The following is a 12,160-nucleotide window of genomic DNA, read 5'->3' as shown; positions in this document are numbered from 1 at the left end:
TATTTCATTCTTTTTTTGGCAGGGATGCAGTCAGGAATTAATATCATCAATTTGTGTAAGCCATTTTCCCAACCTAAACCAAAAATCAAAGAATTAGCTCTGTTCTCAACTGCAAATTTTTTTTAAAAACCTATCTTTTTTAGAAAATATCTAAAATGTTTTTGATTTTTCTGATACTATTAAAAGTAAGCATAATACTTAAAAGATGGCTATAAAAAGATCTTCAATGAAGTTCTAGATTTTGGATTAAGAAATCTGGAACAAGTCTTTATGATCAAATTGCTAATGGACTTTTTCTTGTTCTTTCCTCCCTTCTTTCTTTTAAGGTAAACAATTCTGCATGATCTCTGAGGATTTCCCCCAAAAGATTCCAAAATGAAATACTGGTCTCTCTTCTAGCCCTTGGAAGTGCTACAAGTTTATGGGATGAAATGAAACTATCTGAGTCACAGTTCTTTTATTATACAATGTGATCAGTTTCATTGAAAATGTGTGCATATTGCTATGCAAGCTTCAGAAATCTAAAGGCCACAGAACCTAAAGCATAACAGCACTCATAAAGAACTGCACATTGTGCACCATTCTTGTTCAAATACTAACCTCATACTTCCATTAAAACTGCTCTATAATTTTGGCAACAGAAGTAGCACATAATTTGATGTTCTTTTATAGCAACTGTTTTCAATCATAGTTGAGCAGTACAAAACAAAGCCAATCATACACTTATATGTAAGGAATCCAATGTTATAAACATAAACATCAATGTCCTTTTTATAATTTATAGACACATACCCCATTCTCCGACTCCCAAAGATAGCGAACTATAAACTTACTCTAGACCCAGTTAAGAGAAACCTCTAGTATTAACAGAAACTTACTTTTGCCTTATATAATCCACCGTCTTCATTATTGCTCTTGATTCCTACCTCTGTACTTCTGAATAGTAATCCCCTGGGTTAAGAGACACGTTACATTTTATAAGATTGCAGTACTTTTCTAACTCCTCAAATGGCTTGGCTCTAATGCTAAAAGACTTTTACTAAATTGAATTTTAAAGAGCAAAATTTAGTTCATATTGCAAGGAGTGAAATTTAGGTAGTTGATTTGGTGTTGACAAATCAAGTATTATTGTAAATAAAATGTGATTTACTTTTCCCCACACTTCTTGATTAATTTTTCTGAATGATTCATGAACTTGCAAAATCATAAAAACAAAGTAATTGATAGTCCTTCAAAAAGCAACCATTCATTTTTAGTAGCAAAAGTAAAAGAAAGAAGCACTCACAAATACACCAACAATGGTAATAATTCAAGTTTGCGAACAGTTGTAGATTTCACTTGTGTACTTTCAATTTATAAAAAATGTAGTAAGGTGGTTAGTTTGGGTTTATTTACTTATAATCTGTCATAAAGATGCAGTAAGAAGGCAGCCTTAGTATAGTGGGTTAGAATCTGAGTACCAGTTCTGAGGTTTAATGAGGTTACTTTAGATAAGCCACTAAGTTTCCATTTTTCACCTATAGATAGAAATGGAAGAGTTAGTAAAGAAATAAAGTAGTTGTAAACTAATTCTTTCAAGAATTCTCATTTTTCTAGTAATTCTAATTTTACTTTTGAAAAACTAGCAAGAAATGTTCCAGTTAGGAGTGGTTCAGACTAGCTCCCTCTTTTTCCTTCTTGTTTGGCAAATTAGATAAATATGTTTAGACAAACTGAAACTGGAATGAAAAAGGTGGAAATTTCTAATTTGCCCAGGAAGTACTAGGAAGCGCTGTTTACTATGTATTAAAAAACTGAACAAACAAAATAAGTTAGCCTTTGGGTAAAGTGTAAAATCTGTTAATAAATTCTGCTAGACTAAAATCAAACATAGCTCATGCGGAAGATCCATATAATTACTAATTTTCTTGTAAGTTGGTATTAGTTTGCTTATCTATCCATCTACCCGTCCACAAATTTGAGGGCTTTAAGATTACTGCTCTAATATTCTTACACTGAAGAACAAGGGTACAATTACTGTTCAAGAACTCTAGCTAAGGAGGTTGGGTATGGTGGTTCACCCCTGTAATGCCAGCTACTGGAAAGTTAGGAGGCAGGAGGGTTATGGTTCCAAGCCAGCCTTGACATTAGACTGGACACATGAGACCCTATCTCAAAAAATAAAATAAAATAAAATCCTAAAAGCAAAACAAAAGGAGAGTGTGGCTAAGTGGTAGCCTGCAGCCCTGAGCTCAATCACCAATATCACTACAAACAAGCAAAAACCCCTCTAAATCCTTAAACTGAAGAGAGCAGATGAATAAAAAATTACATAAAACCTAATAACAAAAACTGAAAACTTATGGATAAATCAGGATAAAGTAAATTAAGTAAGTTACTCAGAAATTTGGTAATGAATGAATTTCAAATATTTGGAAATTATTCCAACATTAATATTTCTAAAAAACAAAGGCAGGAAGAAGTCTCTTTGTTAACTGATTCACGATTTCAAATAAAATTGTATTTCTAAATACAACTTCTACATAATTTTTCAGCAGACTCTTATGAGTCTAACTCATAAGAACAGGTACTTGAAGGGAAAACTGTTATAAAAAGGAACTAAAGGCAATAAACATTGTCACTACTGTTCTTATCCATCATTAACTTTGGGTCTGACCGTATCTGTAAATTTAATATATCTACAAAGTTTATGTCGATCTTAAAACAATTAAGCTTTGTACATGTGATTGGGATTAGAGTATTACTATGTTAATTTCAGAATATATGGCTTCAGCAAGTATCTGATGCAGTTGAGGCAACAATTTTAAAGCGAACATTTAAAGAAACTTAATTTTTTAAAAAATAGTACAGTGGCCAGAACCTCCATATGGGCACAAAATTCCATAGGGTTGGTTCAGTAAAAGCAATCTCAGATTTGAGCTCACATTCCTGCTTAGAATATTCTTAACATTCTGATTGGTAATTGTACTCTTCCAGGAGGTAGTAGGGAAGAAAGGTCTAAGATGCATGATTCTGGGACTGCCTCAGAGCTGCTCGGAGTTTCTGTTTGCTGCCGTGTCTATGTATAAGCTTTCTTTTGAAGAACTACTGTTTGAAAAAATAGTTTGAAAACTGACGACTTATGCCAATGTAGCACTAAAACTCTTCCTTCTATAATTGCATTTCAAAGTTAAGTCAAAGGAGAACTTTAATATAAAATCAACATGATGATATTAAAAAAAATCTACCAATTAGCACTTTGTTGAAAAACATACCTGATTCTGGCCAGAACAGCCTGTAGAAAGCTCAACACTGTCCTAAGTTCAGCCCCTTGACAGGCCCGCAGAAGCATACTAAATCCATCATTGAGCAGATTTTCGTGGGAAGGATACAAGCAATAGCTGGTCTCAAATACCTCTTGAACACCATCAATATAGATGGAAAGAAGTGTCCAGAGAGCATGCCTCTGTACCATTTCACCATTCTTAGATACCAAGAATTCCTTTGCTTTTTCTTGGAACTCACATGAAAATTTCTTAGCCAAAACACCAATGTCCAGATTTTTCTGGGTATACATCAAGAGGAATGCCATTTGACCCTTCCAAATGAGAGCTCTTTGAGATGTGATAAAGGCAGGCTTCAGGAAATACAGGAGGTCTAAAACGTGACTTGCTACATCTTCTACCTCTGCAATAGCTGCTAACAGTAGAAAAAGGTTGAAAAAGTTTTGCAGACCAACTTCAGTTAGTTCCTCCATTCTTTTGTGATGGAATTTAGAATATATTCTGTAAAACACATATCAAAAAGCCCACTTTAATTAAATCATTCCATTAAAAAAAAATCGTGTCTTTTAAAAAAACTTTCCTTCAATAAAGTTTTAGCTAATTCTTTATTTTGATGTTGCCTTGTCATGTTTTCTATTTGGAAAATGAACTCATATAATAGTCCTACCTTCAAACTTCCCAGTGATGTAGCAAATCACTATAAGTGAACCATCTATGGCTTTTCCCAAAGGACAGTAGAAATGCTCTTTTCATATAGTACATGGCTTCCCCTTTTGAATTCCCATCAATTTTCTTTTCTTAGTATCATTTGCAAATAAGAAAGAATATATATTATTGTTTGAATCTTAAATGTTTTGTAAAGGCTCATGTGACTTATCAACAGTGTGCTGCTTGCTATTGGGAGGTGGTAGAACCTTTAAAAGGTGAAGTCTAGTGGGAAAGGGTGATGTCCCACATTGGATATCATCCATGTCCAATTTTTTTAGGACACTGGGTGAGAGACCCTAAGGGGATTAAACCTCTGGTCCCCTCCTCACCTTTTTTTTTTTCCATCCCTGGCCATGAGGTGAGTGGGTGGTTTTGTTCTGCCATACACCTCTGCCATGATGTGCTAGCTCATCCAAAGCATCAGAGCCACTGGATCATGGACTGAAATCATTAAAACTATAAGCCAAAATAAACCTTTCTTTTCTCTCTTTATCCATCACACAGACCTGCTCCTACTTTACTTATACCTTAAGACAATTCAAACTGTTGGAAGATTTTTACCTATTGCAAAGAGAAATTGTTAGTGCTCAAATGTCTGACACTAATCATTAAGAAAATCTCTCAAATAGTACTTAAAACAACTTAAGAGTTGAACTTTTATTTCATCAGTTAAGGGCTTAGAATTGGTAACAATTCATCTTGAATTCCTACTTATGGATTGTTAGGTTTTGTAACTTCTATAATTGGTTTATTCAGAGCAGAAATAATTAAAGCTCATGAGAGGTTAAAGGTTAATTTTATAAAGAGCTATGTTAGAGCTGATATATTTCTGAAAGTAGAGTTCTGTTTAACTATCTTTGCATCCCCTCCCTAACATTCTACTATAGTGGCTGACATATTGTATTTGCCTAATAAGGAGACATTATTAAGTGAACTCCAATGATTTAGCAATGAAGTTCTGCACATTATGTCTTACATTAAAGTATTAAAGATTAAAAAACAAAATGGCCAAACAGAATGACAACAAAAAAAACTACTAGGGGCTGGGGATGTAGCCCAGCAGTAGAGTGTGTGCTTAGCACATGTGAGTAATTATGGAAGGTTTAATAAAGTAGATACCTAAAAAAAAAAAAAAAAATGGATATCCTAAATAAAAAAATCAAAACTCTATAATAACTTTACAAGAATAACTGATTGTTGGAATCAAACAGGAATTTCACTAAATGATTCTTGAAAACCCCCTAGCCAGAACAGGAAATATTCTGTTCCCTGTGAGTCCCCACCAAACAAGTTGAGGAAATGGTAGGTGGTGGTACACTATAAAGAGGGCTAAAAACAGGGCTACTAAGCAAGGAAGTAGAACAAGGGAATGCAAGTAAAAACTGTGACCTTTAAACAAGGAAAATTCTCAAAACAAAAAGAGAATGAGAGAGAGAGAGAGAGAGAGAGAGAGAGAGAGAATGAGAGCAGGCAAATCTAACCAAAAGTTTATTTTACAACATATGAAAAGCATACTTTGCAAATGAGAACATTAGTTATCTGATTCTACTATACTCTGGTCAGTCTCCTTAGAAGTTTTCAAGGAAGAAATTGCTGGGTTCAAAGAACACAAAAAATTTATACATTTGAACCTATTAGCTGCCAATGTGCAATATGGAGGATTTTTTTTTTTAAATTCCTATCACTTTTAATAAAATGTATGCAATGGATTATACAGTATCATAATTTTGGTAAAAAACACTATTCCTTCCACAATAGTCCTGTATTTAATGAATGGGATTCCAATCTTCAATACTGATGAGATTAAAAAAAAAGAAACAAAACCCTCCACAAGTTATGAATAAGGGTGTTCCTTAATGTATCAAATTGGCAAGCTCAAAGAGCTTGGGAAGCATGGCACAAGTGGTAGAGCGCCTTCCCAGCAAGCAGGAGGCCCTGAGTTCAATCTCTGGTACCATCCCCCCAAAAAATATAAAGTAAAAAGAAAAAAAAATAAGGTTCCATACTTTGCTCTCTTATGTTAAGGAGATGTTTTAGATGTGTAAAAAGACTCTAACAAGAAGTTACTTTAAAAATATAAATAGTAACACTTCTTCAAAGGTATTTGTGAACATTCACGAAAAAGATACTGTACATACCTTCCTTTGACTTGTTTCCAAGGATGAGGGCCACTCTTCTTCATTGCTTTCTTGACAACTTTTGCCAAAATACAAAGAAAAATGGTATAACTACTGCTGGATTTATACAGATCATGATCTTGTTTATCACAACAGCAGGTCTTTACCATTTCAAGCATAGACAAGGGTGACTTGATGGTAGCAATGCATTTCAAAGGCAGTGAAGAAATACTAAAGGAACTATTCTAAAAGTAAAAACAATACACAGTAAGTATTAGTTCTTAGTTAATAAAATGGAAAGCTATAAATTCCAATTAGCTCATTAAAAGCTTGACTCATTTTAATTACAAAAACTACATTTCTATTACATTGTCACATATACACCAGAATTTAAAAATTCCATGAAAGCACAGAATTTTAAGACGTATTCAAATTTTGAATTGTCCCATAAATGTGTTTTTAACAGTTGGTTTGTCAAAATAGGATACAACGAAGGCCCATAGAGTATTAAGAAGATATATCCCGTAAAGATCTTTTATTCCATAACTCTCCCAATGTTTGTTATTACACTTTTTTTAATATTGTGGTATTGTACAGAATTTCCCATGTTCTAGATTTAGCTTTAGCTGTATCCTTCTAGTTCACATATCATTTTCTTTCATACCTATCTTTTCAGTAAATTGGTGATTGTGTCTAGAGGTTTGATCATTCATGTTGAATTATGGCAAGAAATTTTTATTGGTAGTACTGAGAATTTCCTATTGAATTTAGTGAAGAGGCCCATAAATCTGACTTTTTGTGATGTTAAATTAAATCAGATTATTAGCCTGATCTGCCCATTTTAATGTTCCACACCAGTCTTTCCCTGAATGGTTTTAGCAACCACTGATATTTACTATCCAGACACAAAACGTTCACTTTATATAATCTATCATTTCTATAAATAAGCTCACCAGAAATTTGATTACACTGAAATATTTACAGGTTTTAAAATGAAGCATTTTCTACTTTATTTTTTAAAGTATTATGAACTCAAGGACTTATACATATTTGATATTTTAATCTACTGCAATAATTATTCTTTCTTATGCTCAAATTTTCCTTCTTTGGGAAACAGGAGTTCCTTCACAGTTGCTGCTGTATACTTTTGACATGTCTCTAACTTAGATACTTTTGGTGTTTTCTTGTGCTACAAAATACTGCTGACTCAACATTTACATATTTGCTTAAGACCTAAAATTGGTCATTTCTTCAACTAGTCTAACATTATACTTCAGAGAAAGGAATTAGTCTAATTTTCTTATAAGCTCCATTGTATACAAATCCAAATTTGTTATTTATTGGTAAATCTTCATTAGCATTTTTACCTTGATAAGTAAACTATTTATCCAAAAACCCAAACCTCCTCTTCTTTTCATACACAAGTGAATGCTTTAAATCTTTTACTTAAATTTTATCTTCCACATTCATCCTCTTCTTTCTAAACATATTGTCACTATTTTAGTTCTTAACCACACTATCATATGCACAAAAAACTATAAGGTACTAGAAACTTGTCTGTATACAACTCATTTACAAAAAACTGTTTCAAACACATAACTAGTATGTCATATTTTTGCTTTACAGGTAACCTGAATGAATGAGAATTCAACTGCACACTATCTTAAACCCTTTATAGTGTATCATTCTATATACAGGGTACCATCTTCATTTTCATCTCCAGTCTCTTATGGTCACTACAGACCTATCATTCAGATCTAACAAAATTAAGAATAGATTATGCTTTTCCTCATCTCTATGTATCTGTCTACACTGTTCATTCAGCCTAGATGCTCTTTTTCTTCTGTAACTGCAAAATTCTACTCATCCTCAAGACCAAGTTAAAATATTGTGAGCTTAGGAAGTTTTCCTTAAGTTAAGACACTAGACTTGATACTCCTCCCTCTGGGGTCCATCATAGTATTGTAGGTACCTATCCACTAGTTAATAAGCTACTCAGGTGCCAAAAGTTTATGTTTCTCAGGACAGAAGAGCTTGCTGAATTTGTCATAAGCAGTAAATAATTATTAGAAAGCATTTATATATAAGGATTTAAAAAAAATCTTTCTGGTACAATTTTGGCTACTTTGTTTAGCCTCATTCTTAAAGAAAGGGGACACAAAATGTTGTCTTCCTTACACCAATCCTGTATAGACATTGTTTATTGTGTTCATAAAACTACTTATGAGCTACTCCAATCTACTTTGAACAAAAATTATCTTAAGAAAGACACAGCTCCTCATAAATAAACCATAAAAATGTCCCCCAGTATCACATATAAATTATTCAAATTCCTAGATCAAATCTATATTCTATGTACTTACCAGGTTCTTACTATAATATTCCCATAGAATGGTGACAATTGAAATATTTGGCTCCCAAAAATCACAAAGTGTCAAACAACAGTGAAGATACATCCGTAATTGATCCTCTGGTACACCATCCTAGGAAAATAAACTGAAGTTACAAAGGAGTAAATGGGCTCTGGCAATGTGAATACTATCATTTGATATTGTCACCTTGAGCTAAAAAGAATATGAATATATATCACTGAATCACAGCTATTCTCATATTCAGATTGGAAGGTCTAAACTGACCTAAGGTACATTTATAAAAACTCATTTTACAAATCAGTAAGGTATTCAGATAATGGAAACTACATAACTCAGTTCAACTTTAAATTACTTAAAAAATATAGTAGGTATTTCATAGCTGAATGTTGTTAGAAACCCAAAGAACCAGAAATAAATCCAAATAGAAAAGTGGAAAAAATAATCTAATAGTTAAGATGTACAAAAATTAAGATGGCTTGGTCATACTGAAGAACTTGGTAAAAATCTTTTATAGGATTATAAAAATTGTGCTTTCAAAAACTAGATGATTGACAGACTACATATATCTCAGCCTTTTAGAAGATGGTAGGAGTAGAAAAATGTAGATACTTTAATCTTCTATGATGAAATAACTACATATACTTGTTTAAAAAATGACACACTCCTGAATTGTAATCATTCAACAACTATATATAAAGTTTACTACATGCTAGGCACTAAGATACCAGGCAAACAGCAATGATTAAGTCAAACACACTACAGACAGTAACAGAGCTTATCCTTTGGCAGAGGAAAGGAGAAATGGAGAAACAAACAAGAAATTCAAACAATTTTAACTGCTGTGAAGAACAAAACAAAGCAGGATAAATGGCAGAGTCACTGACAGAGGATGGTAAAGGATCATAATTTTAGGAGACACAGTTGAGTTAAACGACTAAATGAGTAAGAACCAAATACTTAAAGATCTGGAAGAAATGCATTTAAGGCAGAAAAGAACAAATGGAAAGTAAGTCAGAGATAGGCAGGGACTGTATCTCATTTGAGGCTTTATTGGTCTTGATAAGAAGTTTGAATTTTATTTTAAATATTTTGTGAAGTCACTGGCTAGTATAAGCATAGGAGAGTCACAATCTGATTTGTTTAAAAATACTGCTTTGAATCATGCTCAGAGAATGAATACAGGGAATATGAATAAAAGCAGGGAGACCAGAGAGGAGGCAATTCAGTGAAACTCTAAGACTGCAATAAGTAGACAACTTTAGAGATATGTTCATAAAAGAGGCAAAAGTATTTGTTGATGAATTACACTAAGAAAAACTCCCAAGATTGGGCTTAGGAAAGTGGGTTGTTGGTATTATTTCATGAAATGGCAAAGAGTGGGAGAGGAGAATATGAGGAAAATGCACAGGGCATCCAAGTGAAGCTAGGAAGCACAATTTAACAAATGGGTCGAGAGCCAGGAGAAAAGTCAGAGTTGTTGACTTAAATCTAGGTGTTAATACCATAATAATAGTTTTTAGAGCTAAGAGACTAGATTAGATTGCTTAAGGAAAGAATATACATGAAAAGTGAAAAAAAATCAAGAATTGAAAGTCTTTTCATCTTCTAACATTTAGACAGGGAGCAAATGCAAAGAGTCTATATGCAAAAACAAGTGCCAAAGAAACAGGAAGAAAATCAGTTTTCTGTGTGTTTCATTGTGTCTCATTCCTACACAGATGTTCACTCTCTATCATTCTCTCCTTTCCCTTCTCCCCTAGTCTCATCTTTGCCAGGAATTAATTCTTGATAAAAACAGACCCTTCCAATCCAAAAGAAAAGGAGTCTGAGAGTTAGACTACAAAGCAAATATGTTGGGAAATTTGAGGTGCAAAGATTGAATTCTCATCTGACTCAACTATCTTCTAAATGATTTATCATGCAAGATATTGAATTGAGTGAACTGGGGTAGAGTATGTGTTGAGTCCTGAGTTAAAGAGAAATTCTGAAATAAGTCATTATGGAGAAACTATTTTAAAAAACAACCGTTCCAAAGACTGCAACTTAAGACTTATGATCAAGAATTTAAAGTCAGACAAGGAGGTAAGAATGATTGATTTCCTCCAGCAATATTCAGCTACAGGTACGAGTGGTGGGCAGGGAAAGGCAAGTAAGACCTTTCAGGTTTAAAACAGGAATTAAGGAATTAAAGGTGTTTGTAATAGAGTAACTACAATAATGGGTTATGTAATCTACATTGTTTAAGGAGGAAAGTCAGGAAATGCAGGAAGAAAGAAAAATGGGGATGTGCAGAATGAAACTGAAAACCATGGAAAATAACCACAGGAAGAGGTGGTGAGTTTAGTATACTGATTTATCTTCAAGTGTCTGTCTATAAGCTCTCTCAGGGCTGGGATAATGTGCCCAGTACAGTGCCAGGTATAGTACTGATACTCTTGGTTTACAAAGGAGTCTCTGTACATATTTCATAAACAAGTCTGAGATTTGGGTCTGGTACTTTTTTTTTTTCACCAAGAAGTTGTGTGGCTTTGGAAAAGACATTCAACTTCTCTAACATGCAAACTCATTTAACCAAAAAAGACAAGATTCTGTCCATCATAAAAATTCTGATTTTATCATGAAAATATAAACCTAGACCTAAGTAAATATTATTTCCTATGACATACTACTGAGTTGAATTAAAGCACATTGATTTTATTATGTTTGCAAAGTAAAAAGAGCTTGGGTTACCAAAACTCATTTTGAAGGATTTCATTTTATTTGGCATGTGAAACTCATTTTACCATGTGAAATCCACAAAACATATTCAAACCACAAAAAGTAAAAAAGTTTGGGAAAAGTGAAAGGATGACAATTATGTGTCAGGTGTAAGTGGCATGTTTTACATGTGTTAGTTTACATATGTCTTTCATCCCAGTTTTATTACCTTATTTTACAAAAAAGGTCAGGGTTCAGAATTTTTAAGTAGCTTATCCAAGCCCACCTGGTTAGGAGCTAGGATGTATGATTCCCTACTCTGTTACAAATAGTATACCATGTCAAAAAACAGGAGAGGAGAAGAACAAATATTAAGTGGATCCCAGATTTGATCAAAATAGTGATTAGCATTCAGACCAAGATTTAAGTCAGTCTTTTTAAGTCCAGACCCCATGTTCTTTGCACGATACCCATTAAGAAATTAAATACAGCATTCTGGGAAATCTTTCTATTTTCTTTCTTATTTATTTATTTATTTTAAAACCACCTAGTGGCCACAAATTAAAATAAAAAGAAATGGCTGGGCACTGGTGGCTCACCCCCGTAATCCTAGCTCAGGAGGCAGATCAAAGTTCAAAGATCAGGAGGATCAAAGTTCAAAGTCAGTACAGGCAAATTAGTTGGCAAGACCCTATCTTGAAAATACCCAACACAAAACAGAGCTGGTGGAGTGGCTCAAGTGGTAGAGTGTCTACCTAGCAAGCATGAGGCCCTGAGTTCAAACCTTGGTACTGCCAAAATAAATACATAAGTAAATAAATAAATAGCTTGAGAAAACTATTCTTCACAGTCTGCAGGATAGGTAATCAGTCGGTGTGAATCAGAAAATGCATTCCTTTTGTTTGTCTTTGCATATAGTCAATTATAAATAACATTTGTTACATATTCTACATTTTCATGTTCTGTATATTTAACCATGCTTTCTTTTGAAGCATTTTCCCTA

General features: G+C 33.4%; 1 protein-coding gene across 2 annotated transcripts in view; it reads right to left on the bottom strand.

The window, feature by feature from the left end:
• Positions 1-12,160, bottom strand: part of Mms22l (MMS22 like, DNA repair protein) — a 117,688-nt gene that overhangs the window by 70,185 nt on the left and 35,343 nt on the right. For both annotated transcript variants that reach the window (XM_074077900.1, XM_074077901.1), the window contains exons 12-14: positions 8,452-8,571; positions 6,110-6,333; positions 3,255-3,764 (exon numbers count right to left, since the gene is read on the bottom strand). In XM_074077900.1, the coding sequence (XP_073934001.1) occupies positions 3,255-3,764; positions 6,110-6,333; positions 8,452-8,571 (854 nt within the window). The remainder of the gene's footprint in view (positions 1-3,254; positions 3,765-6,109; positions 6,334-8,451; positions 8,572-12,160) is intronic.

Source organism: Castor canadensis, chromosome 1 (assembly GCF_047511655.1).
Source record: "Castor canadensis chromosome 1, mCasCan1.hap1v2, whole genome shotgun sequence".
In the NCBI taxonomy this organism is placed as follows: Eukaryota; Metazoa; Chordata; class Mammalia; order Rodentia; family Castoridae; genus Castor; species Castor canadensis.
The sequence above is the reverse complement of the archived record's forward strand: the minus strand, read 5'-3'. Positions and strand labels throughout refer to the sequence as shown.